The 19126-nt window shown below is 38.5% G+C and overlaps 1 protein-coding gene across 1 annotated transcript in view; it reads right to left on the bottom strand.

Moving 5' to 3' along the window:
• Positions 1 to 19126, bottom strand: part of ADAMTS12 (ADAM metallopeptidase with thrombospondin type 1 motif 12) — a 187078-nt gene that overhangs the window by 45366 nt on the left and 122586 nt on the right. The window contains exons 10-14 of the mRNA XM_042875418.1: positions 17404 to 17496; positions 17063 to 17208; positions 16059 to 16228; positions 8295 to 8428; positions 473 to 593 (exon numbers count right to left, since the gene is read on the bottom strand). Of these exons, the coding sequence (XP_042731352.1) occupies positions 473 to 593; positions 8295 to 8428; positions 16059 to 16228; positions 17063 to 17208; positions 17404 to 17496 (664 nt within the window). The remainder of the gene's footprint in view (positions 1 to 472; positions 594 to 8294; positions 8429 to 16058; positions 16229 to 17062; positions 17209 to 17403; positions 17497 to 19126) is intronic.

Genomic DNA, 19126 nt, shown 5'->3' with positions numbered 1-19126 from the left:
AGGACTCACTTTTCCACTTTTCCAGCCCAGAAGCCTACCGCAGAAACTTCTACAACAAACAGATGTGCAAAATTCTGTGCAAGGAAGAAGCTGTACATGGTCACTAAAGCCAATGCTATCGAATTTGGGACACTTGGAAACACTTGGTCCAGTGTTTCATGAGTGCTTTGCTTTGTCTAGGGATGCAGTTAATATTTTCCAAGGGCATTAATTACACTTTCTTTTTGGGTTTTTGTCAATATCAATGTAAACTGCACAGGACCTGTTAGTCTCTGACATCATTTTTATCGAAGTGAACTTAAAAAACAGTTCACCAATCTTTTCAGGCACACACAAGTTACTTGTGAAACATCCTATTGGTATTTCTTATACAGATTGATCGTTCAATTCACAACGAAAAACATTTCTTAAGCCTTTTTATGTGGATAAAAACTTCATCAATAGAAGAGTTTAAGTAAAGAACCCAATTTACCAAATCCTTCACTTTGATTAAATGTCATTTTTACTGTATGACAGGCAGAGCCATCTCCCAAGCAAACTCCACACTGGTCTTCAGTGGCATTGGAATTTATCTCATAATCACAGCCAACAGCCTAGGGAATTAAAAAAAAAAAAAAAAAAGACTTTCAGAATACAGTCTTCACAATGAGGCTTCAGCATATATATTACATATAATATTAAAAATATATATGAATATTTTATAACATAAAGAAACTAGTAGTAGAGATCATGTAGGTGAAACTCCAATGTATAAATATGAAGTCAAAAAGAACAAAAATCCCACAAACACCACTAGGCCATGAAACATATATTAGTAACTAGGCACATATCTGATCTGGAAATATCCCACTAAAATGATCTCAACTTTTTGGACTATCCAAAACATCTAGCATTCATGGCTGCTCTCTTACATCATGACACAACCATGTATTCCCAGAAATAAAATGTAGTAACAGAAATGAAAGACAGGGACTCTCGCCAGTGCCTCAGAGAAACCCCAGTATTTTACCCACAGAATAACACCAATATTTCACAGTGTTTCTTCAACCGATGTAGAACAAAAGCTATGCACAGGAAAAGATGCTTTGAATCTGCATTAATAATGGCACATAGGGCAAGGATTACTTGCCAAGGATTCACTTTACTGAACATGCTGAACTTAGACAACTGTACCCAGCCAAAGCCAAAAGGCGTGACAAATAATGACAGACCACTTTGTGATCACTGTGTATTGTTTTGTAGCAGTCCTACTGAAGAACTACTGCGGTAGACAAATCTCCTGAAAAGTAAAACTTTTCAGTAGGCGTCAAGTTTTACAGCGTCTTCTTCTTCAGCTTGCCAGCACAGGGAAACTTTAAAAATCATACAGCGCAAAATAAAAGCTAGATTGTTAAGTACTGTTAAGCTTTGCACTTTTTAGACTATTGCTTTTCAGAAAAAGGTGTATGCGTAACAGCACTCAAGCTCCTTGATATCATAAATATCTTTAAATCACAGCTGCATTTCAGCTACCTTTGTCACAAATGAATATCAATGAATTCTGAAATACATTAACAACCCTTTATACCAGAGCCTATCATCACTACTGAGGAGCTGGCTGCAGCTTCCCAACTAAATGAATCTCCAATTGCATTGTTCCATGTTTGCTGTGTGTATCAGCATGGATTCACCTGTAATGTACTCTCATGCAGATAGAGCACATTTGGCAGTGCTCCACATTCATCTATTTGTTCACCTAAGGAGCATGCTACAACATTTGACCTGGTTCTCCTGGAACTGAACTTTTGAGTTATACATAATAAACACTATTTACTGATATATTTTTTTGCTTGATTTGAAGAATACTTCAATAAATAATTTTGTCTGCCTCCCTGCACCTTGAAAATTACATCTGGGTAATAAAAAAATTAAAAAAAAAAATTCTCAAAAATTCAGGGTAAATTTTGGGGGTGAAGAGAGTTGTTTTCAAAACCACACTGAAGTGCATCAATACTTACGTTACTCCCCATTCTCTTCTCCCTCCCATATTCTAGTATCAATCTGAAATTACTTTAAGATTTTGACATGAATTAGTGCATAGTTTAAATTCATCAGATGTTACATTTCTTGATTTATTAAGCATGTATTAAATAAATAAAATCCTATTTAGCTTAGAGAGAACAGATGCAATTCTGGCAACTCTTGGGCACGTCCCCACCGCAAAGGATGTAGCTGGTTGGCAGTCTGAAAGAAGAGACTGGGGACAATTGTCCCTTCTCACAGTCTGGCTGGTGTATATGGATACTGCCACGTGCACAAGAGATTGAGGGGCTGCTATCCACTTGTGTGTTACCACTTCAGCCTCAGTCCCAGTATAGTATTCACACTTCACAGATTCTAAATTATTTACTAGTAAGGGTTTTATTTTTTTGCAGTTTTGTCCATTTGTTTTTGTCAGTGAAAGTCCACAGTGCTTTATGCTATCGTGACAAGCTAAACTTGCAGAACACAAGCAGAGCCTGGTTGTGTCTAACACTTAGTGGTCGTTAGCAATGTTTGAGACATATGGAAGTCTATCATCGCAGACTCCCTATGATTTAGATGAACAGCAGTAAGGCATATGGCAGCAGATGAAAGTTTTACTTTGCTGATTTTTGTCAAAGTAAACTTTCAGGTGCAAAACCTGCCAACTTCTCTGATATCCCCTTGATGTATGAAGATCTGTGTATCCTCTCTTTTGATTCTGATCCCCTCTTACCTTCAGTATATCAGCTCTTGTAATCTTCCACAAGCTTTTGATAGGAAAGCCTATCTGTTAATCTAGGTACAAAGCCTTCTTCACATTCTACTATTTTTTCCTGTCAATTTCAGAGGAAGAAACACCTGAGCTTTTACTCTGTGCACCAGTGATTTAATGAGCAGCTACAGGAGCTCCAAGGAAAGGCCTCAAATTAATGATGCCACTTTATATAATAATATTATCACTCACATTTTTACAGAAGTTTCAAAAAACACTCATCTGTCACTTTAATAACAGCACTTCATCAGCACCTTTGATGCCTGCTATGAAAAACAAGGCTGTGCCAAGATGTTCTCTCTTGATTCACAGAAGGCCACTTTAAAAAAGAGGGAAAGTTTATTCTCTCTGTTAGTGATGTGTATTTCATAGATAAATCTCAGCACTAAGTACGACATTAACGAGAAGTACAGAATGTTGCAGAGATAAATACATGCTAAGAAGGTTCATGACTCAGTTTTTACCTCCAAGCATATAGCTGCTCAACCAGAGATGGATTAAATTGTAGTACTCAAATGAGGTACCCATATCACTCAGACACAACTGTAATGAGTGCAAAATGATTCTTCATCTGGCAAAGAGGTCAGACTTGTTAGCTAAGGATGCAGCACAATTTATATTTCGCACTTCCTAAGAATGTAAAGAGATAGGTACATAGCTATCTTTCTTCACAAGATGCATTTTCCAGTGTATCCACTGTACTGTCAGCACACTTGTTAATAGTCTATAAGAAGTTAGTAAAGTCAGCAAATCAGTTTTATCATTAGACCAAGGTAGTAATGAACCACTCTGGGAAGTCCTGCAAATTGAAGTTTATTTTCTGTTCTGTGCACACATTTACTGTTAATCAGAAAGCAGAGAAAATGTTTCAAGCGGACAAAATATATATGAAAATGAAAAATCCAGAAATAGAACTCCAACACTGCATGTTTTACTACTAGGCAATACTAATGAGTGTTCTGGAGCTTCTCAATCAAACTTCTGGGAAGGAAAGCAAAAAAAGATGCTTTCAAATTTTAACATCTTTGTCAAATAAGCACTTGCTTTTAGAAAATGCATATTCTTAAAATGGTTTCTTTTCACCTCTGCTGGCTGCTTGCTTGAGTAGTTACACCCGGCGTTAGCTTAGTGTGAGCTGTCAGTCAGCCATTCTGAAATCACTGAACATATTTCTCTTGTGAGTACTATTTAATCCGAAAATCTCAAAGACTGAACAAGTCCTCAGCTACTCTACTCTACTGGCACTGCTGACCATGTCCAGCAGAAGCTCCACAGTATAGCATCATATGATCACTTTCCTGGCTTCAGGGTGCCAATTAGTGTCTCTGCATGGGCTGCATTTTGCGTCAGTTCAGATTTTCACACATTGCTATACATTTCCCTTAGCAACACGTTAAGGGCATCAAAATATAACACTGTAACATGAAAGGAATCCCTTTGTCCCTTCCAACTACAACCATAGAGGCTTCTATTTTGATTTTCCTCTGACATTTGAAACAGTTTGGAGCAGACATCACAACACCATAGAAGCAAAGAAAGGGTATGCTGCAGAGGTCCCCAAGAATGAAGCATCCGGAGAGCCGTGCCAGATTAAATCAAGCTTTCGTTTTACAGCCTAGCTAAGAAAATGCTGCTGGTGATGCAGGATTTCGTATCTAGCTGAAGGTCACCTTCTTACAAGGCTATTAATGAGCTTCATGGCTATTAATGACGTGTACATTTTCATATGTTTGAGTAAACAGCTCCAGCAGTCTTTCATTAGGAATACATTTACGTGAACTTGAATTTCCACCTTGTCACTCCAGTGAATAACACATTATTTCTGTTATTCATTAGATTTATTTCTAGATTTATCCACCTTCCTTTTATTTGCCTTCCCCAGTTTTCTATCCTAGATAAGCTAAAACTGTCTTAAATAACAAACCTAAGATTTCTGCCAAAATGACTGCTAAAGCAGATCTAGAGATTACATGCAGGTTATTAAACCAAGAAAAGAAAAACAAACAGTAGCAATTAGGTTCTGAATCTACTGCACACATGTTCTTGTGCACCCTCTGCCAGTTGAACGTGCTGTGCTAACAAGAAACCATTGTATGCCTTATCATGTATTTTGCAAATCAGTGTCGATTTCTGTGGCCTTTATAATTGCCTCATATATCAAGTGCTTTTCTAACACACCTGAGACTAGCTTTATTACTGGTCCTACCACACAATGTGGAGGCAAAAACAGTAGCCTGAATTGCCTCGGCCATGTTACAGGAAGGAAAAGTAATTTATTTCCTACTGCATGGTAACTGAAGGAAAACAGCCAGATGTACTGTCCTTTTGCCACTTCCATTGAGAGAAATTTTTGTGTCAGACTGGCTGTGGGAGGCAGATACAAGGAGTCCTTGCTGTCACTGAAGGATATGTACTGGACCTACTGACAGAATATCAAAGTTACACAAAGTCAGAATCTTGTCACGCTGGCCAAGACACTGGCTTAAACAGGGAGAGATATATCATGATGTGCCTATTTCATTTACATTTCTTTGTCTAGACATGGCTGAAATAATGTCCTGTTGGGCTAGCTGACGGAGGAAGAGATTGAACCCCAATGAGTGGCAGTAGAAGTACTGCAAGAAAAAAAAAAAAAGTAATCTGCTTTTAACAAGAAAAAAAAACACAAAAACAAACCACAACTAAACACTTATCTCCCTGCTATGATGCTGTGTTCTTCTCCACCATAATGTTAATCTCTGAACACAATAATTGTGCATTACTACAGAGAACAACTCAAGGATTTGCATGACTGAAGGTCATTTAAGCCTATTAAAATTCTGTGCAGCAGATGAATGCCTGTTACAAACAGCAGAGTTGCCTGGTCCTTCACTGTCAGTGTCTGCACTATCTCAATGCAGATACCATGTTAGCTTTCACTTCTATATAATGCCATGTCATATTTAACAAAACTCCTCAGTCTGGAAAACTCATGTATGCACACTGTTCAATATATATATCACAGTGGCAGTATCTCCCTTAAAAACCCTATGGGATCAATCAAGTGTTCTAATAAGAATTAGAGTCAGCCTGTGGTAAATAATTCAAAGCATAGGGAGATATGATATGCTCTTTAAATGTCTTCTAAAGGAAAAAAAAAAAATGGTTCCCAAAGGATGGAGGCAGAGAAATGTGGTTAAATAGCAAACTAGTCATGATATATCTTGATGATGTTAAGTATCATTAACTGACCGATCTTGATGACTGCCTCCACTCAAAACTGTAGGCTTGACATTGTAACAGGAGATAGTCCAAGAAGAAAAGCCAAGATACGTGCAAACAGAATAAAAGGGTTAAGAGGATGGCATGTCTCTTCTCCTTATTAGCACCACCTGGAAAAAAAACCTGGTGGCAACATCAGGCACGTAACTTTGAGATTCCAGTGTTGAGTAATTTAACAGCTTCATGTACTTGCATGGGTTTCTCTTCTGTTTAATTCAGAGTCTTATTTGCCAAGTCCTCCAGTGGAGTACCAATTCCAGTTTGCCCTTGAATCAACAAAGGAAGCTCTAAAGAAATACTATACTAACATCTAGCAGGTAAGACTTCCTGGCACACTGAGGCACAGGCAGTGCTACTGAAAAACTTGGCTTTATACATTGGATAAATTGCAAAGGCCAAGAGAATCAGCACTGGTGTCTGTACTTACTTTCCACTTGAAGATGCAAATCATGGAATTGCCAAGTTGAGTAGGCAAGCATTCAGTAAACCTCAGGTAATTAAAATGAGGCACCTCAATCCACATTTAGTCATCCAGTTAAAAACAATTTAATGTTCATTCTGAGCAAAACCATGGATATTTGTAAAATCAGCTGAATTTAGGAGATTTAAGTTCTTGGTTGACTATGAGTCTACCTACTTTTTGTTTTTACATACAAAAAGTTTGAACTACTTATTTAAATAACAGCCACTTTGCAAACCAAGCATTATTTTAATAGAAATGTGAAGCATTTTTATAAGATGTACACTTGAAAGCATTATGAGGCACTGCTGTTAAAGTTTCCTAATGTTCCCACATTATTACATACATGTTACTATTGGAGTGGAAGAATTATATACCAAACTAGTACTCTTAAATGCATTTCTAGATTTTCTCACCGTGATCTATAATATAGGTACTGTATTTTGCTAGCCAGACTAAAATATCAGTGAGTTATATTGAGAGGTACTTGAAAATTCTTCTCCTCGAGTGTAATGTAGGGCTCCTATTACAGATAAAAGCACACTGCCTTACAGAAATAAGAGCTATTTGGGTAACCTATTCATCACTGGGTATCATTTGTGGCAGTGGCATGATGATATTTTTCACTCCATGATTCCGACTCCAATTAAAGCTGATGCAGTAGTTGACATGTGGAAGGCTGACAAAACCATACTCATTAGTAGAGACTGTGCTTTGAAGGAAATTTTTTAGAGACACCTTGAGCCCTAAGAATCAGTATATCTGGTATTAGAAACTGCAGTTAAAATAACTTTTCCTTTGAACTCTGATATACCATTACATTATTTCTGGTATAGGTATAAATTTGAATTGTCACAGGAAAGGTTAAATACAGAAAACTTACGTACAGAAGCTATAATGATCCATAGTGACCCCAATCTATTGGGTGTGGAAATCAGAAAATTAAAACATAACAACACAAACACAGCCTTCTGGATTTAGTGCATTCCATCTTCTTAGTGAGGTTCAAAAGCACTAATACAATATGCAACATTAACATGCTTCAGTATGTTAATCTTTGTTTCCAGCTGGCTTGAGCTGCTCACTCACCATTATAGTTAAAAGAGCATTCTGGCTCTCAGCAAAGACAAATGGAATCTCTTCACTGTGAATTTGAACACAATCTCAGTAACGCGTGTCCTGCAAGGAAAACTTGTAACAAACTTTGTGTTGCTTTGCTCGGAAGCACAGTAGCTAGTGAAGTGCAGAACATGCTGAGAACCCTATGTTTACTCTTCAATAAACAGAAGGTTACTGAACTGCATGCTGTGTGTTTGCTAGTTAACTCATTGTACCACATTATTCAATTTACTGTTGTAAAAGAAATTTTTTTTTATCGTCTTCAAGAGCAAGCGCCTAGTCCTATTACAAGTCAGCTCACAACTGTTATTTAGTGTGCAACACTGAACTGAATTTTCAAAATCAAACCATGTAGCAGAGATACCAGTTGTAACTCAAGAGCAACAGAGCCTGTGACAAACAGGCTTTCTTAATATTATTAAAATAGAGGAAGAAAAGATGAGTTTGAAGGTACCAGAAAAAATCAGGCTAATGGACTTGCTAAAAATGATAGAAATATCTCTAACGTCTGCTCAGAAAAGCTCTGTCTGTGGATTTATTTCCATGAGCATTAAAGATGCAATCAAATGAAGTGCTTCACGTGGATCTTCCAACAAAAGAAAACCTCAAAGCATTGATTTTTTCCCCTTAGCTATATTAAAAAATTTAGAGAAAGAAACATGCAAACATACCCAATACCTTACACATGCCATTAATACAGATATCTCGGCTGTGCCTTCCTTCAAAGCAGGGAGTACCATCAGTGACTGCATCCAACATCTTCTCTGAAAAATGGTGATCTATTGGGCGACAGTGGAGCTCACAGGGGTTAGCTGAAAGGAAAGTGAAATAATTTCTCAGAAAATATTTCAGCACGACATTGAAATGTAACGTACAGGGAATAATAGTGTGTCTTCATTCTACCATCCACCCACTTTCTCTGGCATTTATTGACAAGTAATGGCATAATTAGAAGCAATTAACAAAGCCACAACACTCACGCTAAAACAGTGTAAGAGGCCTGACAGATGCAACTAGCATAAAGAACAGCTGGAGCCTAGTGTCCTCACACCTCCACACATTCCCTTGCTGATATATTAATGCCCAGCTGAGTCAAGCAATAATGAGATCTTCAGTTGCGAAAGAGAAAGGGACAGGAAACCAGCAGAACCAGCTGTCATCAGTGAGGGAAAAAGAGGAACCAGGGAGTAAGATTGTGAAAAATAAGCTACTGTTTTTCATCAGCTGAAGACTGAGTGATTTCAGGTATATTTTACAACTTCTGATCAGTGTTGTCAGCTTCTCTCAGGGAAGCAATGAAATGACTGCTTCTCATCTTTAGCATGTCAGTTAAGGGTCGTATCACTGCTTATTTTCAGATATTTGCTGGGAGTTAATATATTATTTCAACCACTCCACTTTTTTTCCTATTTGGCAATTTATGAAATAATGTTGGTAGGTATGACAGATCCAGGCTGTTCTTGCATAGAGGTGCAACAGGAAAAACTGTGCGAAAGCAATCTGTGGGTCTCTAAAACAAGATTCTCCCCAACAGCCCAGCTTAATTTTAGTCTATGCATGGATGTAGAAGAGTTAAGGAAAAACAATAGAGAACAACAAGAGTCCAAAGAAGGACAAAGAAGCTGTGAAGAGTTTTATAGGGAGCAACTAAGGGAACTGGGACTGTTCAGAGGAGGCTCAGGGGAGACCTTATCACTCTCTACCTGCCTGAAAGGAGGTTGTGGTGAGGTGGGGGTCGGCCTCTTTTCCCAGATGTGACTAGATGAGAAGTAATGGCCTTAGGCTGAACCAGGGGAGTTCAGGTTGAATATTTGGAAGAATTTATTTTCAGAAAGAGTGGTAATGCACTGGCACAGGCTGTCTAGGGAGGTGATGAAGTCACTGTCCTTGGATGCATTCAAGAAACTTGTAGCTGTGGCTCTGAGGGACATGGTTGGTGGTCATGGTAGAGATAGGTTAATTGTTGGATTAGATAGAGGTCTTCCTGACCTTAATGATTCTATGAAATATAAATCTGCCTTGCATCACAGATATTGCTTCTTGGAAACTGGGAACTCTGGATCTCGGGCTTAGTAGGGTCCAAGGACGTAACTTCGGAAAATAAGCTGTAAACAGAAGATGAGTTAGAACTGAAACCAGGGTCAAAGCCAAGAAAAACAATCTCTGCCCTCGTACTAAACCCTTAGAAAGCCTCCAGCACTGTCAGAGCTATTTGACTGAAAGAAAAGCTCTGCACTGCCACAATGAGGAATGGCAGCAGGAACTGTCCTGAGCCCCTGTCCTGTTCCAAGACCCTGGTCAAGCCAAGCGTCACAGCAATTCGTTCATGCTCATCAAAATGAAATCCTTTGCACAGCAAAACAGTAGATGTTAAAAATATCAGCTTTGGGAACTTTATGGGTCCAATTTTGAGCCATTTTAATAAAATCACTCTGGATGCTACAGAGGAGCCTCTACAGAGTCACAGCTTCATCCTGTATCAACAGCCAACAAAAGTTGCTTGCTTTCCTCTCTGAAAGCCATGCAGGGTCACTATAAATGGATATCCTAGCTGATGAATTTGTTTCCCTTTCCTCCCTTGTTGATCTTGCTTTTGTCATACAAAGAACTGCATTCAAAATTGAAGGAGTTTCTAGTAATGAGAAAAATTCAATTTTTTGCTAATGCAAAGAAACCAAATCATTTCCTTTAAAAGGATTTATGCTTTTGAAGGGGGAAATTGACTTTTATAGCTCTGACTTGTACAGCACCAATATACATACAGCACCATGCTGTGCACAAAACTGGGATCAGCTCCTGGCCCCAGGGTGCTTGCAATGCCAGCACTGACTCCTGCACAGGCTTAGTTCTAATTATTAATCTCATTCATGTAAACAGAATTTCTGTGGAACTGGGACCTAGAAACTAAAAAATAGGATCCACCAGGAAATCCGAAACCTTAATGAGAAGCTTTGTGTTTTTCCTCTTGTCAAGAGAGCTAAAATGGTGCCTAAAACCTGACAAGAATGACGTTTGTGTCATCTCAAATTAAAAATGCTTTCATAAAGAAAGGCAATGGAAGGATTAGTGGCAGAGGAAACACATGGATTAAGGCTAAGAAACAGGAGGAAATCAAGTTGATAACGAGTTGTGTTCAAGAATATTAGCAGAGATGGTGCTATAATCTAAGGCAAGAACATAAAGTTCGTAAACCTTATCAGTCTTCAGCCCCTCTGCTGTTAGACAGAACATCTGTCACATTTTACTTTTATTCAGAGCAGTCTTTTTGCTTTCTAATTTGATTTCTTTCATGCTCTGAAGTTTGCTTCACTTTACCTTCTTAGTGCATCATTTTTAACAGCACAGCATAGTAGTTGGTATGTCAGAAGACTTCCAGTTAGCCCATGACCTGCTCAAAATTCATCCTGACACAGATTTTACATAATTCCATTTCAGTTTTACACTGTTCAGAATAAAACATGTGAAGTACTAGTCAGATATCTGTATCTCCTTCCAAGCTGTATGTTGGCATAACAAGCAGAATGGTATCTATCCGCTTCCATTTCAGAAATCAATCAGCAATAAAAAGTGCTGACATAATCCAGCCACAATGATGGTCTAAGCATGCAGCTCAGAAAGAGTTTGAAGGGAAAGACAGTCTTTCTTGACAAGCCAAATAAAAAAGTAAAAACAGATAATCAGCAAACTTCCAGACTTGCAAAGCCTCATGATTCAAAGAAGGGCTTTCAAGCTTTCCTGTTTTCCCTAATTGTAGTAATTGAATTAAAGTCTAAAAATAGATCCTACCTGTACCACAAACCTTCTGTTGCTTTTCTTCTTGTCAGTTTTCTACTAAGTCCCATTGGAAATTAGAGGATATAACTCTGTCCCCAGAAACTCACTCTTATTCAAAAAGAGTGTTCTCTTATTCTTAAACTATTACCTTATTTCATCTGCATAGAAGGCTCATTAGGGCACTACTGAAAAAATTATTCAACTACTGTATTAGCCTTTCATTTTCTGAAGTTATTTACTCATCTATCAGTATTTTTCACAGCTGAGCTCAGGAACCTATTGAAGTATCAGGACTCCATTATTCTAGGACTGCAAATAAACTAGATCAGAATCAGTCACAGTCATCCAAAAGTCTAATGTTTTAAACAAGAGGCGGATACAAATGTAGAAAGGTGTTTTATCTTCTATTTGCAGTTAGAGAACTTTAGAGAACTGACACTAGGAAAATGCACTACCTGACATGACTAAAATGCAAAGACTGACTCTGAATTCACATCTTTTAAATCCTACATTAGCCCTCAGGGAAAAAAAAAAAAAAAAAAAAAAAAAAGACTAAACTGAGATCAGTGCAAGCATCAGGGTTGCTCCGATAGAAATCTTCAAAGCAGCTGGTTTAGGTTCTATTACTTTGGGAAATTTGATTAACTCACAATGAGGCTTTTAAAAGGCTGTCATCTTTAAGGAATTTTTTAAGGCAAAATACACAGAAGATCTTACAATTGAGCATACAGATGAAATACTAGATCCTACTGTTAAACATACAGTAATGAACACCTGGGTAAAACCACGTCAGTCTTACCCAGGTTTACCCATTCCTCCATGTAGGATCGAAGCCACTTTGACTGCTCCAGCATTCAAGTATTTAAATTGTATTAACTATAATATTAATTCCCCAAACCCTCTAGGTAACCAGAATTAAAGAACTCGATGTGTAACCTAAAGCGCTTTTTTACTATTCTGGTTGCTAATGCTTGTTCTGACTTCCACAGACATGAAGAACTGCTGGAGCCTGTACTTTGGTTCTCTTTATACGACCTGAGTTGAGGATGTCAGAACTGCATTATGAAGTACAATTGCATGAAACTTGATATCAAATTCAAGTGTGAAAGCAGAAAAGTTACATTCACACTGAACTAGTAAGACCATGGGGTCTTGCTTTTCAAACTCAATTAAAAGGGGCTATATAGCTTCTGATCCCATGCAATACACCTTTTGAAACTCTTTTCAAATAGCTTACATTTAATTCAATCTTTTTTCTAGCGCAATACTTGATTTTGAAAAAAAACTTTTCCTTTAAACTGTATTTTTTTACTTGTTTGTCATTCACACTGCTCTTCTGCGAACCTCTTCCAGATTGTCTGTGTCATTCTGGCAATGCATTGGTGCTAGCTGGACACAACACATTAACTGAGGTGCCTTGAATGATCAGCTGCCCAGAAAAACTGCATCTTCTGTTGTATGCACACTGCTCACATCCTGCACCAAGAATATCATGCTGTTTTGAACCGGGACAGGATCAGTCATAGAAGAATATCAGATGTAATGGAATCCCAAGCCTAAGAGTTTTCTTTAGCAGCCTTTGACTTAGTTGTAATCAGAATAGGGCTCAGGAAGCAAGACAGCAGAGCTGACTAAAATTCAGGAATATGACTTTTTTTCCCCCTGCATTTATCAGAATGGAATTCATATTCACAAAGCGTAAACAGAACAATATGAAGATAACCAGAAAAGAGTATATTGCCTGCTCAGAGTAGAAATACAGAATGTGAGTGTTTCTCTTATAGTTGAATCACGAGAGTATGAATGCTGGAAGTGTAATTTTAATGTGACAGAGAAGGATGTGAATAACACGACTGCCACCAGATGATAAGTGTTTTTTTTCCTTTCTGCTTGAGAACTGCTGAGTCACGGCCTGAACCTCTGATTGATCACTGAGGCGAGCCATGAGTCAGCCAGAGGAGCACAGCTGAAGGCAATTCACCTGTGCTGCTGGAAGGGGTGGAGCCAGGCTGCACCTCTCATGGACCCATTTAAGAGCTGCCTACCAGTGGAGAAGGATCTTGTCTGGAGATCCACTCTGCTGGAGTTTCATAAGTGAGCCCAGGATATGGGTAAGCTTTCCATCTATTTTTTTTTTTTTTTGTTATTATAGTCTGCTGTGCCTCTCTTGTTTATTTTGTAATTATGATAACTTAATATTCATTGGTTATACACCTCTCCCTCAAAAGGAATAGAAGAGGTGGACCTCCACTTCTGAAACCCCTTTCAATGTGAGTTTGTGGGAAGTCACAATTGAATGAGGAAATCCAAAACAAAGAAAATTAGAAAATACCATCATCAAACAGACAAAACATGTTGAAGGAAAGGTATTTTATCACATTAACCTAACTTGGTGCTCCAAAAGAAAGTTTAATTCCAAATCAATGGCAACAGAAATAATAACTTGCACTGTTAGCTGAGACCCTGTGAGTATCAGTGCAGATCTTATTAAACACACAGGCATGTTTTGGAGGAACTATGAGGTTTTCAATACTTTAGCTACATAACTTCTATCTGCCAGTGCATGAGATGATCCTGGCACTGACTGAGAACAGAAAGTTGTTTACATAATTACTTTTGTCACTTCAATGTAAAACTCAAACTGACTACACTGACTTTAAATCCCAGGTAGCTATCAGGTTCAAATAAATGTAATCTGTGAAAAGGTAGGAAATAAATGGATGTGGGCTCAGCATGATGGCCAGAGAAGTTGCTTAGTGCCAAATTCTGCGTAAAGTATCAATGCAGGGAGCAGGGACCTGAATCAAGCAATTCAGAAAATACCCTGACCAGAGCCACTGTATGCTTTAGCCACATTTGAACCTTAAAGTCCTCTTCATATTGAGATTCTCGGGGGTACTTGTGTGCTCTAGTGTGAGCAGATGGGTTTCTGTGCTCCACAGTAAATCTAAAGTAAATCTGCACAAGCCCCTAGGAGGCTAAAGCTCATTTAAAACGGGAGGAAAAATCTCCAAGTATTTATAACCTCAAACATAATTAGTCTAGGTAACAGCAAAGTATCATTCACTCCTTTTCTTCCTGTTTGCTTGTTAAAGCTACATGTTGCTATTCATAAGAAAATTTTTGTTCTTTTATAAGGATACAATTTACACAATGTAAAAAGACATTAAAGCTCTGTTTAATTAAGTGACAATGACTAGAACAGGGTTATTGAAACTATGAAATCAAAGATGCAAGGGTTCATCCACCATTTACCCTTTTTCTACAAGGATGAGGGAATATAGAAATTACCAGCATCTCAAAAATTTCTAGCTCATGTTTTCATCTCAACTAAGTGTTTTCACACAAAAATTAGTGTATCACTCAGGGTTTGGGAAATCTTCAAAACATTTTCTTTTACCCTTATTTCACGTGTACAGGATGAGAGAACCAAAGATGACTGATAGTAAAACATAACCTTCTTGGGAGCATACTTAACGTAGGAACAGAATGCTCTGAAAATTCTTTAAAATTGGATGACAATTTAAAGGCAAACAAAAATCTTGAAAATACAGAAGAAACTGCCGACTCTGGAGCAACCCCAGTACCAATAACAAGTAGACTTTTATCCCAATTCAAAACTCTGGAGTAGGACCGATAAAATTCACAGAAGAGAAGGAAAAAAGACTAGACTAGAGCAGAATATAATAAAAACAATTGTAAGAGACTTAAATAAAAGATCAAGTCCAACTGGCTGACCACTTCAAAATTACAAGCTGAAAAATTTTGAGTTTTGCTTTTTCTTTAAAGAAGAATTACATATGTAGCTTCTTCTATTTACTCCTTAAATTTCTGCATAAACCAGATTCAGGCTTCAAGGTATTAACAACTGCCTCTATACTTAGTAACTAGATGTTACAAAGCAAGTGATAAGGCAGATGCATTCTTGTCTTTATAATACAGAGCACTTCATTACTGAATCTGTTGAGGAATTAGTTCACAGAATGACAGAATTGTAGGGGTTGGAAGGGACCTCCAGAAATCATTGAGTGCAACCCCCCTGCCAAAGCAGGTTCCCTACAGCAGGTCGCACAGGTCGGCATCCAGGCAGGTCTGGAACATCTCCAGAGAAGGAGACTCCACCACCTCCCTGGGCAGCCTGTTCCAGTGCTCCGTCACCTCACTGTAAAGAAGTTCTTGCGCACATTTGTGCTGAACTTCCTGTGCTGCAGTTTCCAGCTGTTTCCCCTTGTCCTGTCTCCACTTACCACTGAAAAGAGTCCGGCCTCGCCATTCTGCCCCCCACACTTCAGATATTTATAGACCTGGATCAGGTCCCCTCTCAGTTTTCTTAAGGCTGAACAGACCCAGTTCACTCAGCCTTTCCTCATAGGAGAGATGCTCCAGGCCCCTCACCATCTTTGTGGTCCTCCGCTGGACTCTTTCCAAGACTCTTTCCTGACTGTGGAGCCGGGCACACGTACCATAAACACCCAAGTTTGGAAATACCTCTACAACAATACCTGTATGCCTTTGCATATACACAAAAGGCATACCTGTTGGTGGAGGCACATAAAATTTTTCTAAGTACTTAGATGACTTTTAATTCAGGAACTTCTGAACTTAAATAGATGCTTCCCATAGATCTATAAAATTATACAAGAAATTCAAAAATTCGTAGCTTATTACCTGTGTTATAAACTGGCACCCAATGGTAAAACTCGTTTTGGTAGGGAACTGTGTCAAACTCAGTGCACTGCATCTGGCGAAAAGTTGGCAAGCCTTTCTGACAGGGGCTAATGTTACAGACACGATAGCGTTTCCTTTCTCCAGTGCAGTAGTCTCCTCCAAATTGTGGTCTACAAAAAGAACGTTGAGACTGGGATGTGATATTGGGAGAAAAGTAGTTTCAAACAAGCAATGATTTTCAGGTTCCAGTGAAATAACAAAGTGAATCAGAAACTTTTATAGGATAAACATACCTTTCACATGTACAAACACTTGAACATGCCAGTATGAAGTATAAGGATCCAGAGATAACCTGTATCTTGGTACAAGCAGGAAGAAGCACTTGTACACTGCCCAGCTAAGCTGATGACAAAATTGCTTTATCAAACAATCTTCTCTGAAACACTGTATTTTCCAGACTGTTTGACAGTTCTTCCAGAAAGATCAAGTGATTTTTCAAAATTAGATGTAGGGTCCTCATGAACTCAAGTATGTATTAGAAAACTCTGCCAATCACGTTCTGCACCTATCAATTCATGTGTATAAATCTGAAAACAAAGCTGATGACTAACACAAAACATGAAATGCAAGTCCTTGATTCACCTCAGGAACAGAATGCTACCTATTGTTCCCATCCTTTCTATGAACACTTATTTATTCATGACAGCACTATTAAATTAACATTTGTAGCATTTATGCAAAGCCTGCATGCAAAATAACAGGATTTTTTTGATTTCCTGTAGAAATAAGCTCCTTGGAAGGTAAGGATTAAATAATGAGATAATGATTGTATAAGGTGCACCAAGTGAACTTCACAAAAGTATGCTTAAATGGGGAGATGAAGTTCAGTCTGTTTTGCTGCAGCACCCAACAGTAAACCAGAGTCACATAGAAATGTCTCCTACATCTTAAGTACCATAAAGATCTTGAATAAAAGGCATGAAAAAATTGTGTACTCAGCTTACTCTGGGTTATCACATAGTCTCTCTGCGCTCTGAACTCCTGCCCCACAGGTCCTTGTGCAATGGGACCAGGATGACCAAACACCCCATCCACCGTGGACTGCTTCTGGAGTTTTGCCTACTGTAATGCACTCACCAGAGAAGCACCACTGAAGAGAGAAGAGAAATTATAAACAAGACTATTACAACACAGAAAAATGTTACATTAACTGCTTGCTATTTCAAGTTCTGAAGACTGACAACTTCAATGGAAACTGAAAAGCAGATATCAAAGGGTGACTCTCTTTTACAGGTAAACAATAGTAGAGATTCTCATGGTTTTTCTGAAAACATTTTGCAGTCACCTTGTTTTCTCCACACCGAGTTCCATCTGCAGCAGCATCCAGCTTAGAGCGGCAGGAGCCTTTCACTGAGCACCAGAGTGTTTGGCAGAGGTTCTGGAAAAGAAAGAAAATGGCTGTAATATGAAGCAGAGCTCAAGAACTCCCATGGCTAAGAGCTTCAAAATATTCCTATAGTTTTGTACATCAATTTACCAAGCCTTATAAGGGCTGCGTTTCCAGAGACATGTTCAGAGTTTTCCAAAAGTTAGGACACAACAGGAGTCCGTATTCAGGCACTCTTTGTTAGCCTACAAAGAGGGACTCTGACAAATACCTAACTGTGAATACTTTCTGTAAGTGAATGAACTGTTGTGAGTTTAAATACTCTCCTCATTGGCTGCTCACCTTCCAGCTACATACAGGAAAAATTACAGTGTTTGGGAACTACTGTTTATAGTGAAGGTGAATAGAGTCTGTTATTTTCACATTAAAAGTACAATGCAGTATATATGGTATTTTTTACTGCTGCTTATTTGTAAACAGTGAAATCAAAGAAGGTTACTTAAACCTGTCAGGTAGGTGAAAACAACATCACATCTACATCAACAGCCATGCCAACATCCACAAGCTCCCAAAATCTGAGGAAGAGAAAGAGGTCTCTTAAAACAGCCAAGCAGTCAGTGAGGTGGTACTCTAAACAGCAGGCTAGGATAGCTGGCTGTAAGAAACCAAGTAGTAGCCTGGGAAGAATAGTGTCTTTAATTGGTGATCTCTGGCATATTAGCAAGGTCAGAAGCTGGTGCCACGCACTTCTGCATCAGTAAAGCACAAACTTAAGCTGCTGTTCCACATGCAGAGGTCGGCTCTCCACAGATGGGACAGACATCCCCAGAGTCAAAGATAGGTAAAAAATCATTGCAACAACATTTTAACAAAACCTCTTCAAACATGCAGATCTATAATCTGAGGAAAGACATGCGGCCAATTTGCCTTTGACAGAGGTGCTTAATGTATCTCTGGTAGACTTTCCTCAATTCACATGCACGTAAGCTTGTCTTTTAGTTCACACACAGGAGTCCCATGTGCTTAGGACATCCTGAATGAGCAGGGCTTTGGGTGGAAATACATTTCCAAGCTGGACAAACTAGAGGTGTAAAAGAAATTGTGCAGTCCCAACTGGAACAGCAGAAGTAAAAGCTGAGGGACTCCATGCTAGGTTTTGTCTGAAGGTGTTTAGCTGCAGTTAAGTGCTGGGATCTGAGTTCAGTTGCCTATGGGATCCTCAAAGTAAAAAATGTTCTGGGCTTGAGAGCCAGGACAGAAATTGGGTACTTGGGAAAATGCAGCTCCAATAAGCTAGCATTAACATTTGGCTGAGTTTGAAATAAAAATGCAGCTGCTGATTCTGGCCTGTTTATATTTAAAATAGCAAAGCTTAAGGGTAGTCTGTTCTGAGAGTAATGACTCTTATTTATGTGTGTCATACAAAACATGTCTAAGTACTTCATATAACAGTTGGAAATATGTATCTCTGCTCATTCAGCCGCTTTTGGGTGGTATTTACTAGTCAGAAGTTGTTCTGCAGTTCCTATTTATAGTTCAAGAGCAACTCTTTGCAACTCTTTGTGGCACCATCATTGTCAGCATGTAAAGGCAGAGCAACCCAAATGTTCCAGCTGCTTTAAATTTCTCCATTATGAAATTCATCCATTATTTTCAGCTGTCAAATATAGAATATGCTTCA

Source organism: Lagopus leucura, unplaced genomic scaffold, assembly GCF_019238085.1.
Source record: "Lagopus leucura isolate 7727_CA_CO unplaced genomic scaffold, USGS_WTPT01 Super-Scaffold_100014, whole genome shotgun sequence".
Taxonomy (NCBI): domain Eukaryota; kingdom Metazoa; phylum Chordata; class Aves; order Galliformes; family Phasianidae; genus Lagopus; species Lagopus leucura.
The sequence above is the reverse complement of the archived record's forward strand: the minus strand, read 5'-3'. Positions and strand labels throughout refer to the sequence as shown.